The following is a 19,322-nucleotide window of genomic DNA, read 5'->3' as shown; positions in this document are numbered from 1 at the left end:
CAAGTAGAGAGAAAATCAATAAGGATATAGAACACTTAAACAAAACTATCAACCAACCTGACCTAATTGACATTTGTATTACACTTCACCCAACAACAGCAGAATACACATTCCTTTATTTTTTCTCTGAAATCTTGATATATTTGATTATATTTTTCCCCACATGTTATCTTTTCTACTTTATATTGAAAACCAGAAAGGGTATTAGGAATCTGAGTAAGAAGGTATGGGTTCACACATACCTTTGTCATACAGTATACACATTCCTTTAACATGTACACAGAATATTTACCAAAATAGACCATATTCTGGGCCATAGAACAAATCTCAACAAATTTTAAATATTCAGCTCACAAAATATATTCTCTGACCATAATGGAATTAAATTAGAAATAATAAAAAATCTGTGAAAAATTCCTAAATATTTGATAACTAAATAACCTATGGGTCAGAGAAGAAGAAATCAAAAGGAAAATTAGGAAGTATTTTGAAATGAATGAAAATGAAAATACAACATATCAAAATTTATGGGATTCTGCTAAAGCTGTATTTATTTTTTTACTTCCTATTGTACTTTTTTTTAATTTAAAAATTTTTTTATACAGCAAGTTCTTCTTAATTATTTTATACATATTACTGTATATATGTCAATCCCAATCTCCCAATTCATCCCACTCACCCACCCCCATGCTTTCCCCCCTTGGTGTCCATACATCTGTTCTCTACATCTGTGTCTCTATTTCTGCCTTGCAAACCAGTTCAACTGTACCATTTTTCTAGATTTCACATATATGCGTTAATATACGATATTTGTTTTTCTCTTTCTGACTTACTTCACTCTGTATGACAGTCTCTAGGTCCATCCACATCTCTACAAATGACCCAATTTTGTTCCTTTTTATGGCTGAGTAATATTCCATTGTATATATGTACCACATCTTCTTTATCCTTTTGTCTGTCGATGGGCATTTGGGTTGCTTCCATGACCTGGCTATTGTAAATAGTGCTGCAGTGAACACTGGGGTGCATGTGTCTTTTTGAATTATGGTTTTCTCTGGGTATATGCCCAGTAGTGGGATTGCTGGGTCATATGGTAGCTCTATTTTTAGTTTTTTAAGGCACCTCTATACTGTGTTCCACAGTGGCTGTATCAATTTTACATTCCACCAGCAGTGCAAGAGGGTTCCCTTTTCTCCACACCCTCTCCAGCATTTGTTGTTTGTAGATTTTCTGATGATGCCCATTCTAACTTGTGTGAGGTGATACCTCAGTGTAGTTTTGATTTACATTTCTCTAATAATTAGTGATGAGCAGCTTTGCATGTGCCTCTTGGCCATCTGTATGTCTTCTTTGGAGAAATGTCTATTTAGGTCTTCTGCCCATTTTTGAATTGGGTTGTTTGTTTTTTTAATATTGAGGTGCATGAGCTGTTTATATATTTTGGAGATTGATCCTTTGTCTCTTGATTCATTTGCAAATATTTTCTCCCATTCTCAGGGCTGTCTTTTCATCTTGTTTACAGTTTCCTTTGCTGTGCAAAAGCTTTTAGGTTTCATTAGGTCCCATTTATTTATTTACTTTTTTATTTCCATTACTCTACAAGGTGGGTCATAAAAGATCTGGCTGTGATTTATGTCAGAATGTTCTTCCTATGTTTTCCTCTGAGCGTTTTATGGTGTCCAGTCTTACATTTAGGTCTCTAACCCATTTTCAGTTTCTTTTTGTGTATGGTGTTAGGGAGTGTTCTAATTTCATTCTTTTACATGTAGCTATCCAGTTTTCCCAGCACCACTTATTGAAGAGACTGTCTTTTCTCCAAGGCAAGGTATCCTTGCCTCCTTTGTCATACATTAGTTGACCATAGGTGCATGGGTTTATCTCTGGGCTTTCTATGCTGTTCCATTGATCTATTTTTCTGTTTTTGTGCCAGTACCATATTGTCTTGATTACTGTAGCTTTGTAGTGTAGTCTGAAGCCAGGGAGTCGGATTCCTCCAGCTCCATTTTTTGCCCTCAAGATTGCTTTGGCTATTCAGGTTTTTTTGTCTCCATACAAATTTAAAGATTTTTTGTTCTAGTTCTGTAAAAAATGTCATTGGTAATTTGATAGGGATTGCATTGAATCTGTAGATTGCTTTGGGTAGTATAATCATTTTCACAGTTTTGATTCTTCCAATCCAGGAACATGGTATATCTCTCCATCTGTCTGTGTCATCTTTGATTTCTTTCATCAGTGTCTTATAGTTTTCTGAGTACAGGTTTTTTATCTCCTTAGGGAGGTTCATTCCTAGGTATTTTATTCTTTTTGTTGCAATAGTGAATGGGATTGTTTCCTTAATTTCTCTTTCTGATCTTTCATTGTTAGTATATAGGAATGCAAGAGGTTTCTGTGCGTTCATTATGTATCCTGCAACTTCACCAAATTATGTATCCTGCAACTTCACCAAATTCACTGATTAACTCTAGTAGTTTTCTGGTGGCATCTTTAGGTTGTCTATGTATAGTATCTTATCATCGGCATGATAGTTTTACTATCATGGGAAACAGTGACAGTTTTACTTTTTCTTTTCCAATTTGTATTCCTTTTATTTCTTTTTCTTCTCTGATTGGTGTGGCTAGGACTTCCAAAACTATGTTGAATAATAGTGGTGAGAGTGGATATCCTTGTCTTGTTCCTGATCTTAGAGGAAATGCTTTCAGTTTTTCACCATTGAGAATGATGTTTGCTGAGAGTTTGTCATGTATGGCCTTTATCATGTTGAGGTAGGTTCCCTCTTATGCCCACTTTCTGGAAAGTTTTTATCATAAATCGGTGTTAAATTTTGTCAAAAGCTTTTTCTGGATCTATTGAGATGATCATATGGTTTTTATTCTTCAGTTTGTTAATATGACGTATCACATAGATTGACTGGCATATATTGAAGAATCGTTGCATCCCTGGGATAAATCCCACTTGATCATGGTGTTTTAGGTGTAAGGTTAGTTTATTTGAGATTTTTATTGTTTCTTGAGGTAGGATTGTATTGCTATAACCTTCCCTCTTAGAACTGCTTTTGCTGCATCCCATAGGTTTTGGATCGTCATGTTTTTGTTATCATTTGTCTCTAGGTTTTTATTGATTTCCTCTTTGATTTCTTCAGTGATCTCTTGGTTATTTAGTAACGTATTGTTTGGCCTCCATGTGTTAGTGTTTTTTACGTTTTTGGTCAGAAAAGATGCTTGATATGATTTCAGTTTCCTTAAATTAATCGAGGCTTGATTTTTGACCCAAGATGTGATCTATCCTGGAGAATGTTCCATGTGCACTTGAGAAGAAAGTGTAATCTGCTGTTTTCTTATGGAATATCCTACAAATATCAATTAAACCTATCTGGTCTATTTTTTCATTTAAACTTATGTTTCCTTATTAATTTTCTGTCTGGATGATCCGTCCATTGGTGTAAGTGAGTTGTTAAAGTCCCCCACTATTATTGTGTTACTGTCGATTTCCTCTTTTATAGCTGTTAGCATTTGCCTTATGTATTGAGGTGCTCCTTTGTTGGGTGCATAAATATTTATAATTGTTATATCTTCTTTTTGGATTGATCCCTTGATCATTATGTAGTGTCCTTCCTTGTCTTTTGTAACATTCTTTATTTTAAAGTCTATTTTATCTGATATGAGTATTGCTACTCCAGCTTTCTTTTGATTTCCATTTGCATGGAATATCTTTTTCCATCCCTTCACTTTCTGTCTGTATGTGTCCCTAGGTCTGAAGTGGGTCTCTTGTAGACAGCATGTATATGGATTTGTTTTTGTATCCATTAAGCGAGCCTTTGTCTTTTGGTTGGAGCATTTAATCCATTCACATTTAAGGTAATTATTGATATGTATATTCCTGTTACCATTTTCTTAATTGTTTTGGGTTTATTTTTGTAGGTCTTTTTCTTCTCTTGTGTTTCTCACTTAGAGAAGTTCCTTTAGCATTTCTTGTAGAGCTGGTTTGGTGGTGCTGAATTCTCTTAGCTTTTGCTTGTCTGTAAAGCTTTTGATTCCTCTGTCAAATCTGAATGAGATCCTTGCCAGCTAGAGTAATCTTGGTTGTAGTTTCTTCCCTTTCATCGTTTTAAATATATGGTGCCACTCCCTTCTGGCTTGTAGAGTTTCTGCTGAGAAATCAGCTGTTAACCTTATGGGAGTTCCCTTGTGTGTTATTTTTCCCTTATTGCTTTTAATAATTTTTGTTTGTCTTTAATTTTTGTCAATTTTATTACTATGTGTCTTGGCGTGTTTCTCCTTGGGTTTATCCTACCTGGGACTCTCCGCACTCCCTGGACTTGGGTGGCTATTTCCTTTCCCATGTTATGGAAGTTTTCGACTATAATCTCTTCAAATATTTTCTCTAGTCCTTTCTCTCTTCTCCTTCTGGGACCCCTATAATGCAAATGTTGTTGCATTTAATGTTGTCCCAGAGGTCTCTTAGGCTGTCTTCATTTCTTTTCGTTCTTTATTCTGTTCCGCAGCAGTGAATTCCACCATTCTGTCTTCCAGGTCACTTATCTGTTCTTCTGCCTCAGTTATTCTGTTATTGATTCCTTCTAGTGTATTTTTTATTTCAGTTATTGTATTGTTCATCTCTGTTTGTTTGTTCTTTAATTCTTCTAGGTATTTGTTAAACATTTCTTGCATCTTCTCAATCTTTGCCTCCATTCTTTTTCTGAGGTCCTGGATCATCTTCATTATCATTATTCTGAATTCTTTTTCTGGAAGGTTGCGTATCTCCACTTCTTTTAGTTGTTTTTCTGGGGTTTTATCTGGTACATAGCCCTCTGCCTTTTCATTTTGTCTATCTTTCTGTGAATGTGGTTTTCGTTCCACAGGCTGCAGGATTGTAGTTCTTCTTGCTTCTGCCGTGTGCCTTCTGGTGGCTGAGGCTATCTAAGAGGCTTATGCAAGCTTCCTGATGGGAGTGACTGGTGTTGGGTAGAGCTGGGTGTTGCTCTAGTGGGCAGAGCTCAGTAAAACTTTAATCTGCTTGTCTGCTGATGGGTAGGGCTGAATTTTCTTCCTGTTGGTTGTTTGGCCTGAGGCAGCCCAGCACTGGAGGCTACAGCCTCTTTGGTGGGGCTAATGGCAGACTCCTGGAGGGCTCATGCCAAGGAGTACTCCCCGGAACTTCTGCTGCCAGCGTCCTTGTCCCTGTGGTGAGCCACAGCCACACCCCCTCCTCTGCGAGAGATCCTCCAACACTAGCAGGTAGGTCTGATTCCGTCTCCTATGGAGTCACTGCTCCTTCCCCCTGGGTCCTGATGTGCACACTACTTTGTGGGTGCCCTCCAAGAGTGGAGTGTTTCCCCCAGTCCTGTCGAAGTCCTGCAATCAAATCCGTCTAGGCTGAGAAGTCTGATTCTCTGGGAATTCCTCCTCCCGTTGCCTGACCCCCAGGTTGGGAAGCCTGACGTGCGGCTCAGAACCTTCACTCCAGTGGGTGGACTTCTGTGGTGTAAGTGTTCTCCAGTCTGTGAGTCACCCACCCAGCAGTTATGGGATTTGATTTTACTGTGATTGCGCCCGTCCTACTGTCTCACTGTGGCTTCTCCTTGTCTTTGGATGTGGGATATCTTTTTTGGTGAGTTCCAGTGTCTTCCTCTGGATGATTGTTCAGCAGTTAGTTGTGATTCCGGCACTCTTGCAAGAGGGAGTGAGTGCACATCCTTCTACTCCGCCATCTTGAGCCAATCACTTTAAAGCTGTATTTAATAAGTGAGTTTAGCAAGGTTACAGTTACATTATCAATGTACAAAACTCAATTTTCTTTCTATATGCTAGCAACAAATAATTGGAAATTGAAATCTTTTAAATACCGTTTATAATACTACCCCAAAATATCAAATACTAGAGGCAGATCTGACAGTAGATGTGCAAAACATGTGTACTGAAAACAGTAAACATTGCTGAGAGAAATTAAGATTTATATAAATGGAGAGATTGTCTTCTTTATTGATGGGAAGACTTGATATTATTAAGATGTCAGTTTTACCTTAGATTTGACTCTTAGAACCATAGTAATGTTTTGCATACTCTCCCTGCAATAAATAATAATCAACCAAGACCTGTAGGCAAGAAACCCAAAATAGAATATAAACAGTAACAAATGAACTGAACTGTATTACAAATGGACAGCACAACCACATTAAAGAGGATAAAGGAAGATAAGGAAAGAGCTAACCTAAGTAACCTTGGAAAGAATATTTTAACTGGAGACTCTTAAGACTAAAGACAAAAGGTACTGTACACAAATACTGTAGCCTACTTAGTAAATTACTTTCTCAATGGGGTAGGTGTTGGCAAGTCTGTTAAAGTTACAAAGGAAAGGGGGAAGTCATGAATGAACCTTGTGGTATTGAATTGAAATCAGTTATCTGTATGATTACATAGTTTTTAATATACACAGATAGAAAGAGAAAGAAATATATGTGTACATACGGACTGATATACACACATATATATATTCCTAGTTCTGTCTGCCAAGAGGGTCCACTAGCAATGACACCCTAGTAGTAACAAGCAGCCCCCAGATGTGGTTTCTCAATACCATTCTGCAGTAAAAGGAATCAGGGCTGCTTGGAGAAAAGGTTGATTCTAGGGCTGGAGCATGGAAAATATAAGATGAGACTGGACCATCTTGTGATACCAAAAAATACAGAAGTGCTTACAAAAGGGTGGGACATGTCAAGAGGACACAGGAGCCAATTTAAAAGAGTTCCCAGTGACCAAAGCTAGCTCATAAATTGAACAAATAAGTACGCCGGAGAGAAAGGACAGCTCTTCCTTATAGAAGGAAGGGGGAGACTTAGGTAGGGGGAGACCTTCAAGATGGCAGAAGACTAAGACGTGGAGATCACTTTTCTCCCCACAAATACATCAGAAATACATCTACATGTGGAACAACTCCTACAGAACACCTACTGAGTGCTGGCAGAAGACCTCAGACCTCCCAAAAGGCAAGAAACTCCCCACGTACCTGGGTAGGGCAAAAGAAAAAACAGAGACGAAAGAATAGGGATGGGACCTGCACCAGTGGGAGGGAGCTGTGAAGGAGGAAAAGTTTCCACACACTAGGAAGCTCCTTCACTTGTGGAGATGGGGGGTGGGTAGGGGGGAAGCTTTGGAGCCACAGAGGAGAGTGCAGCAACGGGGGTGCAGAGGGCAAAGCAGAGAGATTCCCACACAGAAGATTGCTGCCGACCAGCACTTACCAGCCTGAGAGGCTTGTCTGCTTACCCACTGGAACGGGTTAGGGCTGGGAGCTGAGGTTTGGGCTTGGGAGGTCAGATCCCAGGGAGAGGACTGGGGTTGCCTGTATGAACACAGCCTGAGAGGGCTAGTGTGCCACAGCTAGCCAGGAGGAGGTCCGGGAAAAAGTCTGGAACTGCCTAAGAGGCAAGAGACCATTGTTTCGGGGTGCATGAGGAGAGGGGATTCAGAGCACCACCCAGATGAGTGCCAGAGACAGGTGCAAGCTGCATCCATCAGCACAGACACCAGATACGGCATGAGACACTAGGGCTGCTGCTGCAGCCACTAAGAAGCCTGTGTGCGAGCACAGGTCACTCTCCACACCTCCCCTTCCAGGGAGCCTGTGCAGCCCACCACAGCCAGGGTCCCGGGATCCAGGGACACCTACCCCGGGAGAACGCATGGCACGCCTCAGGCTGTTGCAATGTCATTCTGGCCTCTGTTGCAGCAGGCTCACCCCGCATTTCGTACCCCTCCCTCCCCCCGGCCTGAGTGAGCCAGAGTCCCCTAATCAGCTGCTACTTTTAACCCTATCCTGTCTGGGCAGGAACAGAAGCCCTCAGGTGACCTACACACAGAGGTGGGGCAAATTCAAAGCTGAACCCCAGGAGCTGTGTGAACAAAGAAGAGAAAGGGAAGTTTCTCCCAGCAGCCTCAGGAGCAGTGGATTAAATCTCCACAATCAACTTGATGTACCCTGCATCTGTGGAATATGTGAATAGACAACGAATCATCCCAAAATTGAGGTGGTGGACATTGGGAGCAATGATATATTTTTTTTTTCCTTTTTCTCTTATTGTGAGTGTGTATGTGTATGCTTCTTTGTGTGATTTTGTCTGTATAGCTTTGCTTTTACGATTTGTCCTAGGGTTCTGTCTGTCCGTTTTATTTATTTTTTTTACTATAATTTTTAGCGTTTGTTATCATTCGTGGATTTGTTTTTTGGTTTGGTTGCTCTCTTCTTTCATTCCTTTTTCTTTTTTTTTTTTTTTTGTTTTTGTTTTTGTTTTTGTTTTTGTTTTTTTTTCCGGTACGCGGGCCTTTTTTTTTGTTGTGGCCTCTCCCATTGCGGAGCACAGGCTCCAGATGTGCAGGCTCAGTGGCCATGGCTCACGGGCCCAGCCGCTCCGCGACATGTGGGATCTTCCCACACCGGGGCACGAACCTGTGTCCCCTGCATCGGCAGGCGGACTCTCAACCACTGCGCCACCAAGGAAGCCCTATTTTTCATTTTTTTATTTTTAATAATTTTTTATTTTAATAACTTTATTGTATTTCTCTTTTTTCTCTTTCTTTCTTTCTTTTTTTCTCCCTTCTGAGCCGTGTGTCTGACAGGGTCTTGGTGCTCTGGCCAGGTGTCAGGCCTGTGCCTCTGAGGGGGCAGAGCCAAGTTCAGGACACTGGTCCACCAGGGACCTCCCAGCTCCACATAACATCAAATGGCGAAAGCTCGCCCAGAAATCTCCATCTCAACGCTAAGACCCAGCTCCACTCAACGACCAGCAAGCTACAGTGCTGGACACCCTATGCCAAACAACTAGCAAGACAGGAACACAACCCCAACCGTTAGCACAGAGGCTGCCTAAAATCATAATAAGGTTACAGACACGCCAAAACACACCACCGGATGTGGACCTGCCTACCAGAAAGACAAAATCCAGCCTCATCCAGCAGAACACAGGCACTGGTACCCTCCACCAGGAAGCCTACACAGCCCACTGAACCACCCTTAGCCACTGGGGACAGACACCAAAAACAACAGGAACTACGAACCTTCAGCCTGTGAAAAGGAGACCCCTAACACAGTGAGTTAAACAAAATGAGAAGGCAGCAAAACACACAGCAGATGAAGGAGCAAGGTAAAAACCCACCAGACTTACCAAATGAAGAAGAAATAGGCAGTCTACCTGAAAAAGGATTCAGAGTAATGATAGTAAACATGATCCAAAATCTTGGAAATAGAATGGAGAAAATACAAGAAACGTTTAACAAGGACCTAGAAGAACTAAAGAGTAAAGAAACAATGATGAACAATACAGTAAATGAAATATAAATTCTCTAGAATGAATCAATAGCAGAATAACTGAGGCAGAAAAATGGATACGTGACCTGGAAGATAAAATAGTGGAAATAACTACTGCAGAGCAGAATAAAGAAAAAATAATGCAAAGAATTGAGGACAGTCTTAGAGACCTTTGGGACAACATTAAACGCACCAACATTCGAATTATAGGGGTCCCAGAAGAAGAAGAAAAAGAGAAAAGGACTGAGAAAATATTAGGAGAGATTATAGTTGAAAGCTTCCCTAATATGGGAAAGGAAATAGTTAATCAAGTCCAGGAAGCACAGAGTGTCCCATACAGGATAAATCCAAGGAGAAACACGCCAAGACACATATTAATCAGACTATCAAAAATTAAATGCAAAGAAAAAATATTAAAAGCAGCAATGGAAAAACAACAAATAACATATAAGGGAATCCCAATAAGTTTAACAGCTGTTCTTTCAGCAGAAACCCTGCAAGCCAGAAGGGGGTGGCAGGACATAGTTAAAGTGATGAAGGAGAAAAACCTACAAGCAAGATTACTCTACCCAACAAGGATCTCATTCAGATTCGATGGAGAAATTAAAACCTTTACAGACAAGCAGAAGTTAAGAGATTTCAGCAGCACCAAACAGCTTTACAACAAATGCTAAAGGAACTTCTCCAGGCAGGAAACACAAGAGAAGGAAAAGACACACAATAACAAACCCAAAACAATTAAGAAAATGGTAATAGAAACATACATATTGATAGTTACCTTAAATGTAAATGGATTAAATGCTCCCACCAAAACACATAGACTGGCTGAATGGGTACAAAAACAAGACCCATATACATGCTGTCTACAAGAGACCCACTTCAGACCTAGGGACACATACAAACTGAGAGTGAGGGGATGGAAAAAGATATTCCATGCAAATGGAAATCAAAAGAAAGCTGGAGTAGCAATACTCATATCAGATAAAATAGACTTTAAAATAAAGAATGTTACAAAAGACAAGGAAGGACACTAAATAATGATCAAGGGATCAATCCAAGAAGAAGATATAACAATTATAAATATATATGCACCCAGCATAGGAGCACCTCGATACATAAGGCAACTGTTAATAGCTATAAAAGAGAAAATCAACAGTAACACAATAATAGTGGGGGACTTTACCACCTCATTTACACCAATGGAGAGATCATCCAAACAGAAAATAAATAAGGAAACATAAGCTTTAAATGACACATTAAACAAGATAGACTTAATTTATATTTATAGGACATTCCATCAGAAAACAGCAGATTACACTTTCTTCTCAAATGCACACGGAACATTCTTCAGGATAGATCACATCTTGGGGCACAAAACAAGCCTCAGTAAATTTAAGAAAATTGAAATCATATCAAGCATCTTTTCCGACCACAACGCCATGAGATTAGAAATCAGTTAAAGGGAAAACAAACACAAACACATGGAGGCTAAACAATATGTTACAAAATAACCAAGAGAACACTGTAGAAATCAAAGGAAATCAAAAAAAAATCTAAAGACAAATGACAACAAACACACGATGATCCAAAACCTATGGGATGCAGTAAAAGCAGTTCTAAGAGGGAAGTTTATAGCAATACAAGCCTACCTCAAGAAACAATAAAAATCTCAAATAAATGAACCTTACACCGAAAGGAACAAGAGAAAGAAGAACAGACAAAACCCAAATTAGTAGAAGGAAAGAAAACATAAAGTTCTGAGGAGAAATATATGAAATAGCAATAACAAAATTAATAAAATAATAACAAAAATTAATAAAACTAAAAGCTGGTTCTTTGTGAAGATAAAGAAAATTGATAAACCATTAGCCAGACTCATCAAGAAAGAGAGGGAGAGCACTCAAATCAATAAAATTAGAAATGAAGTAGAAGTTACAATGGACACTGCAGAATTACAAAGCCTCATAAGAGACTACTACAAGCAACTCTATGCCAATAAAATGAACAACCTGGAAAAATGGACAAATTCTTAGAAAGGCACAACCTGCGGAGACTAAACAGTCCAATCACAAGCACTGAAATTGAGACTGTGATTAAAAATCTTCCAACAAACAAAAGCCCAGGACCAATTGCCTTCACAGGTGAATTCTTTCAGACATTTAGAGATGAACTAACACCTATTCTTCTCAAACTCTTCCAAAATATAGCAGAGGTAGGAACACTCCCCAACTCATTCTATGAGGCCACCATCGCCCTGATACCAAAACCAGACAGAGATGTCACAAAGAAAGAAAACTACAGGCCAATATCACTGATGAACACAGATGCAGAAATCCTCAACAAAATACTATGAAAGAGAATCCAACAGCACATTAAAAGGATCATACACCATGATCAAGTGGGGTTTATCGCAGGAATGCAAGAATTCTTCAATATATGCACATCAATCAATGTGACATAGCATATTAACAAATTGAAGAACAAAAACCATATGATCATCTCAATAAAGTCAGAAAAAGCTTTCGACAAAATTCAACACCCATTTATGATAAAAATCCTCCAGAGTGTAGGCATAGAGGGAACTTATCTCAACATATTGAAGGTCATATATGACATACCCACAGCCAGCATCATCCTCAATGGTGAAAAACTGAAAGCATTTCCTCTAAGATCAGGAACAAGACAAGGGTGCCCACTCTCACCACTGTTATTCAACATAGTTTTGGAAGTTTTAGCCACAGCAATCAGAGAAGAAAAAGAAATAAAAGGAATCCAAATTGGAAAAGAAGAAGTAAAGCTGTCATTGTTTTCAGATGACATGATACTATACATAGAGAATGCTACCAGAAATCCAGTAGAGCTAATCAATGAATTTGGTAAAGTAGCAGGATACAAAATTAATGCACAGAAATCTCTTGCATTCCTATACACTAATGATGAAAAATTTGAAAGAGAAATTAAGGAAACACTCCCATTTACCATTGCAACAAAAAGAATAAAATACCCAGGAATAAACCAACCTAAGGAGACAAAAGACCTATATGCAGAAGCTATAAGACACTGAAGAAAGAAATTAAAGATAATAGAAACAGATGGAGAGGTATACCATGTTCTTGGACTGGAAGAATCAACATTGTGAAAATGACTATACTACCCAAAGCAATCTACAGATTCAGTGCAACCCCTATCAAACTACCAATGGTATTTTTCACAGAACTAGAACAAAAAATTTTACAATTTGTATGGAAACACAAAAGACCCCGAATAGCCAAAGCAATCCTTACAAAGAAAAACAGAGCTGGAGGTATCAGGCTCTCTGACTTCAGACTATACTACAAAGCTACAGTAATCAAGACAGTACGATACTGGCACAAAAACAGAAATATAGATCAATGGAACAGGATAGAAAGCCCAGAGACAAATCCACGCACATATTATCGCCTTATTTTTGATACAGGAGGCCACAATATACAGTGGAGAAAAGATAGCTTCTTCAGTAAGTAGTCCTGGACAGCCACATGTAAAAGAATGAAATTAGAACACTCCCTAACACCATACACAAAAATAAACTCAAAATGGATTAAAGACATAAATGTGGGACTTCCCTGGTGGCGCAGTGGTTGAGAGTCCACCAGCCAATGCAGGGGACACAGGTTCGTGCCCCAGTCCAGGCGGATAGCACATGCCGCGGAGCGGCTGGGCCCGTGACCCATGGCCGCTGAGCCTGTGCGTCCGGAGCCTGTGCTCCACAACCGGAGAGGCCACAACAGTGAGAGGCCCGCATACCGCAAAAAAAAAAAAAACCTACACTGAGGTATCACCTCACACCAGTCAGAATGGCCTTCATCAAAAAATCTACAAACAATAAATGCTGGAGAGGGTGTGGAAAAAAGGGAACCCTCTTGCACTGTTGTTGGGAATGTAAATTGATACAGCCACTACGGAGAACAATATGGAGGTTCCTTGAAAAGCTAAAAATTGAGCTACCATACGACCCAGCAGTCCCACTACTGGGCATATACCCTGAGAAAACCATAATTCAAAAAGAGTCATGTACCACAATGTTCATTTTAGCACTGTTTACAATAGCCAGGACATGGAAGCAACCTAAGTGTCCATCAACAGCTGAATGGATAAAGATGATGTGACACATATATACAATGGAATATTACTCAGCCATAAACAGTAATGACACTGAGGTATTTGTAGTGAGGTGGATGAACCTAGAGTCTGTCATACAGGCTGAAGTAAGTCATAAAGAGAAAAACAAATACCATATGCTAACACATATATATGGAATCTTAAAAAAATGGTTATGGAGAACCTAGGGGCAGGACAGGAATAAAGATGCAGATGTAGTGGATGAACTTGAGGACACGGGGAGGGGGAAGGGTAAGCTGGGACGAAGTGAGAGGGTGGCATGGACTTATATATACTACCAAATGTAAAGTAGATAGCTAGTGGGAAGCAGCCGCATAGCACAGGGAGATCAGCTCGGTGCTTTGTGACCACCTAGAGGGGTGGGATAGGGAGGGTGGGAGGAAGATGCAAGAGGGAAGAGATATGGGGATATATGTTTATGTGTAGCTGGTTCATTTTGTTATAAAGCAGAAACTAACACACCATTGTAAAGCAATTATACTCCAATAAAGATGTTTAATAAATAAATAAATAAGGTAAACACCACTATATAAATGCCACAGTCAGTTTCCATCAATGGCTGCTGAAATCTGTGGGCACAAGTTTTCAGAGAAACAGGATATTAGCAGTGTCTTAAAGTATCTCCCCCATGATATTTATCAGTTATTAAGGGGTAATAATAAATTTATGGTGGCAACCCAGCAGATACCACTTTAACCAAGTGTGTTCTAAAATTAACACAAGTTGTAAAACGTATCAGCATCACATACTCCTTGTAAGACTGAAAAGGACACAACATCACTTCTGTGGTATACCCATTAAAAGTGTGTAACTTTAATGATGAGGAAATACCAGACAATGCCACATTGAGAGACATTCTACAGAATAACTAACCAGAACTCATAAAGTGTCAGAATCATGAAATAAAAGGAAAGACTGAAGAACTGCCACAGATTGGGAGAGACCAATGAGACACAAGAACTAATGCAGTTAGGATCCTGGAACAGAAAAAACGGATTAGGGGAAAAGCTGGAAATTTTTGAATAAGGTCTGTAGTTTAGCATTACATCAATGTTCATTTCCTAGTTTTGATAATTGTACTATGGTTTGTAAGTTGTTACCATTATGGGAAGCTGGGAGAAATATGTAGGAAATCTCTCTATAAAATTTTTGCAATTTTCTGTAAGTCTAAAATTATTTTCAAATAAAATTTAAAGAAATAGTAAGGTCCATTGGTTTTAGACTGTATGGGTAGGTATGAATAGCTAACTGCTCTGAAGAAACAAAGGAAAGAGATATAACTGATGTCTGTCCATTCATGACTAGCCAATTAATAGATTATATCTATGTTAGCATTGCTGTTGCCTCTGGTTATTAAATTAACAGTAATTATCTCCATTAGGTTCTCTAGGCTCATTCAAAGTGCTTTTAAAACCTAATTAGAAAATAAAAACAGTATTTCAAGGATTTAATATTCTAATAGTCTTCCATGAGAACAAAATATCAGATTTTAAAATAAATAAAATCCTAAATTGGAAAACACATTTGTCAACACAGTTATTTTGATGAACATTAGCTGGTTCATAGAACTTAACATAGATTTAAAGCTATTTGGCTACAAGGCTATTTTTTTCCCAAAAAATTTCCCATGTCTGTAGTTTGAGAAAGAATCGTTCTAGTGGGCTTGTGTCTATCATCCTTTCTGTGTAAATTTCACTTAGCAATCCCTACCAAGATCTGTGAGATGAATTTCCTGGACATGCATGTTAGAATTACAGTATGTACCTGTAAGACATTTGATTCATAAATCACCAAATATAGCTAAATTAAAATTTTAACTTTTTATTGACATATACTGTTCAAAAACACACATAAGTATGCTTGTGAAATATTTGAATTTAATAAAGTACTAATTAAATTTTAAGTACATTGTTCAATATTCTGAAACAGCGAGTTTGCTCAACTGGCAAGTATTCTACAAGAGGGAAAAAAATTCTGTAGGTGTCTTGGGGATTTTTTGGGTATGTTTGTTAATTTAGTTTGGTTTTGTTCTTTTTCAGGATGTGGTAGATACACATCCTGGCCTCACGTTCCTGAAAGATGCTCCAGAATTCCACTCCCGCTACATCACCACGGTAGGCCGAGTCCCTTTTTGTCTTAATATAACTCTGTAAGTCTCCTTTTTGTCATCTAGTATCCAGGCTTTCAGATCTTTATGCAAAATGGGCTATAATGATTATTTTAAGTGGAAGGAAGTAAAATTGAATTAGTTATTTCTATCTATTTGCCTTCTTATATGTGTCCAGCGCTTAAGAGGTCTCTTGTATATAAAATTTAAGTGATATGCTCATTCGGTCTGGTATTATGAGGTATACCTTTTGCTGTATCATTAATATTGATACCCAGTTGATCTTTAGCATTTGCAAATAATACTGAAAAGAATTTTCAACATCCTTTTCCAAAAAAAGATGTATCTATAGAGCCTCAAAGTTAGAACTGAAATGATAATGAAAAATAGATTGTATGTAATCAGAAAACAAATCATGTAAGAATTTAAAATAACATGATCACAATCTCCTATTTTGTGGGGTGTTCTCATCCCATGTTTCTCATACACAGCCTCATTTGGTCAGTCACAGGCAGGGCATGCAGTATGAGTGAGAGCACACAGGCCTACAGCTCATACTGCAGCCACACCAGGCATTCTCTGCCCTAGCTTCCAGATTATCTTTGGAAGAACTCCACAGCTGAACCAACCTCAGGGCACACCTCACATTCACAGCCATACCCGGGGGAGATGATCCCTGCCTCTGGTAAATAGAACAGTCTCCTCTGAGGAAGGCCCTCTCATTCTTAGGGCACTTTTTGTTGGCTACGAATTTGTTGGTTTCTGTTGAGTTACAGAATACTACCATTCTTTTTCTACTGTAGGAACTTCATTATTTGCTTTTACATTGATTCTCTTCTGTCATAAAACTTTATAAGACTTTATTTGAACCATAAGGTGTCACTGTCATCCAAGAGTATCTCAGAAGTTATTTTTGCCTGTTAACCACAACACTCTACTACACTACCTCCACTACAGTCACCCTGGCCCAGCCACTCATCCTTGTGTTTCACATAGATTCCTTCTAATTGGTCTCCCTACTTACACCCTCATTGCCCTACAGTCTAGTCTCCACAAAGCAGAGTTACCCTTTGAAAATATAAGTCAGACCATGTCACTCCTCTGCTCAGACCCTCCAGTGTTTCCCCATCTCATCACTCTGCTTCAGCAACAACGGCCTGCCTCCTCTCTGTTCCTGGAACAGAGCAAACCTGCTTCTGCCTCAGGTGCTTTGTTCTTACTCTTTCCTCTGCCTGGAATGCTCTTCCTACAGATTTCCACATGACTCACTCCCTCACTTCATCCAGATGTGTGCTCAGACATTCCCTTCTTAGTGAGACCTTCCCTGATCACCCTCTGCCTTCTTCACCCTTCTTCTGCCTGTCCCCTCCCTCTACACTTCTGTTCCTTTGTTCTGCTTTATTTTCCTTCTTAGCGCCTATATCACTGATACGTAAATTTTTTGTTTATTGTCCATCTCCTTCTCTATAACATAAACTCCATGAGAGGAGGGACTTTGTCTATATTTAGATGTTGCTATATCTCCAATACCTAGAATAGTGCCTGGCACATAATAGATACACAGTAAGTATTTATTGAGTGAATAAGTGAAGTTATTCATGCTTAAGAATTCTATACATAACCCTGGTTTCAATTCCAATAGGAATTATTGGGTTCTGATTGCTGACTGTTCTATAAACTAAGGACGTATTAATAGTATATTAGAATCTCAAGAATTAGAAAAGATCTTAAAGATAATCTAGACCAACCTTCTACCAATTCAGAGAATGCTGTCTACAGAGCAACCTTTTATTGGGATTTGTTCTTAGAAAAGATATTAAAGAACAGAATTATAAAAGAGATAAATTTTCCTTCTATACACTTTCTAGTTTGGTATTTATTGAAGTATGATCGCTGGACCTATGATGGTCTATAGTCATCTAGCAAGTGGCCCCCAGGAAGTTTTAGGAAGAGTGCAAAGCCATGAAACCATTTTGTTCACATATAATTCACATTTTCTGAGAAATGCTAGTATGTTAGTCATTGAACAAAAAGAACTACATAGGTCAATTAACAGGATCCAATTAATTATTGCTGCTGACATATTTGCGTGACATTTGCATATTATTGTTTACATTTCTTAAATTTATGCTTTATTGTTAGTATTATGCTGCTTTATCCCCAGTTCACAAAAATGAATCCAGTATAGCTGATTCACTTTGTTGTAAGCAGAAACTAATACAACTTTGTAAATCAACTATACTCCAATAAAAATTTTTTTTAAAATGAATCCATTGCTCAGTAGTAGTCATTAAAGTGTAAAATACTTGTGAAATAATGATAATGGGGCAACTCAAAACATCATAACGTAAGTAGTAAATAAGATCTAACTGAGAATACAGAATGTGAATCTGTATGTCCTGAGATAAGTGTACCTACTGTTGTGATAATCTCATACTACCCTCCAAAACAGAAAGATGCAAATAAAAAGCATCACACTGAATACCTAGAAACAATTTTATTGGACTGGTTATCTGTTCTACCCAGTGCCTTTTTTATTATGAAATTTGGTCAGATAATGACATGAAGTCATTGAAAGTTTTAGGTTATTTCAGAGTACAGTGAATTTTTCTATAAAAAAATAAAAAATAAGCTTTCTAGTATGAAATTAATTAATTAATTAATTAATTAATTAATTAATTTTGTTGCTAATGGCATAGAAGTAACCAAATTAGAGAAGTGTCATTCTCTACCCTGCTCATGGCAAAGATAACAGTATTTCCAAGAAACTTACAAAGATCAGCCTCAGAATTAATGACAGATATCTCAAAAAAAGCAAAATTAATTTATCATATAACCCTATTGAATATATACTCTCAGTGGCATACAGTATAGGACAATTAACATATTTTGTTTGCATGGTAGAGTTATTCAGTTATTTCACTTTACAGTTGGAAGAAACTGCTTACACAGTGTATGACTCAAGTATTAGCTTATGTGTGGCACATATACAATGAAGAAAATTTGGGCAACTTTTATTTTCCATTTATCACTGAAAACCTATGCTACAGGAAAAGACTTTTTATTTGTTTCTTTAGTTAAGTATTTTGTCAGCTGTTTTAGAATGGAAAGGCAGAACACCAAATTTACATATAGCAAAAAAGGACATCACTACCTAAATAAGAGCAGAGTCACTCCACGTTCTCCTTTATTTCCAGAGAAGAGTTGGCAAGTGAGAAATAAGCCTCTTGATATCGAATGAAAATGAGAATTGGAAATACCAGCAAATTGTAGCCCTTGAGTTTGCAGGTTTGCATACTATGCAAAGAAATTGCCAGTGAATAAGGCTCTGCTTATCCTTACTGGCATATGCTGACTTTTGAGGAAAGAGGTACTCATGTGAGGTTTTAAAATTAGTGATAATATTGAAAATACTTTTTGTGATATTGGTGCTGGCAGTAAAGATATTTCTGTGGCTTGCTTAGATGGTGTCTTAGTGGTGTATTCAGTGTCTTGATTGGCCTGAATCTATCACTCCAGGCTGAAATGTCAGGATTTTCATTGTTAAGGACAAGGTAGTGATATTTCCTAAAATGGCTAAACTGGTGGAAACTGCTCATCACTAATAGCTTAACTCTTTCCCCTTGAGAACGTTTTCTTTTGACAGAGAAAGAAATCATTTTTATTAGATAGTTTTGTTTAAGTCCAAGTTCTGCAGGAGACCATGAAGAAATACTTTTCAGAGCCATAGTGACTAGAGTGGATCAGGAACCCA

The 19,322-nt window shown here is 38.3% G+C and overlaps 1 protein-coding gene across 2 annotated transcripts in view; it reads left to right on the top strand.

The window, feature by feature from the left end:
* Positions 1–19,322, top strand: part of PPP2R3A (protein phosphatase 2 regulatory subunit B''alpha) — a 211,292-nt gene that overhangs the window by 109,785 nt on the left and 82,185 nt on the right. For both annotated transcript variants that reach the window (XM_024746252.1, XM_024746251.1), the window contains exon 7: positions 15,501–15,575. In XM_024746252.1, coding sequence (XP_024602020.1) covers positions 15,501–15,575 — 75 coding nt within the window. The remainder of the gene's footprint in view (positions 1–15,500; positions 15,576–19,322) is intronic.

This window comes from Neophocaena asiaeorientalis, unplaced genomic scaffold (genome assembly GCF_003031525.2).
Source record: "Neophocaena asiaeorientalis asiaeorientalis breed wild unplaced genomic scaffold, Neophocaena_asiaeorientalis_V1.1 scaffold437, whole genome shotgun sequence".
NCBI lineage: Eukaryota > Metazoa > Chordata > Mammalia > Artiodactyla > Phocoenidae > Neophocaena > Neophocaena asiaeorientalis.
Note: the sequence above shows the minus strand (reverse complement) of the source record. Positions and strands in the feature narration are given on the sequence as shown.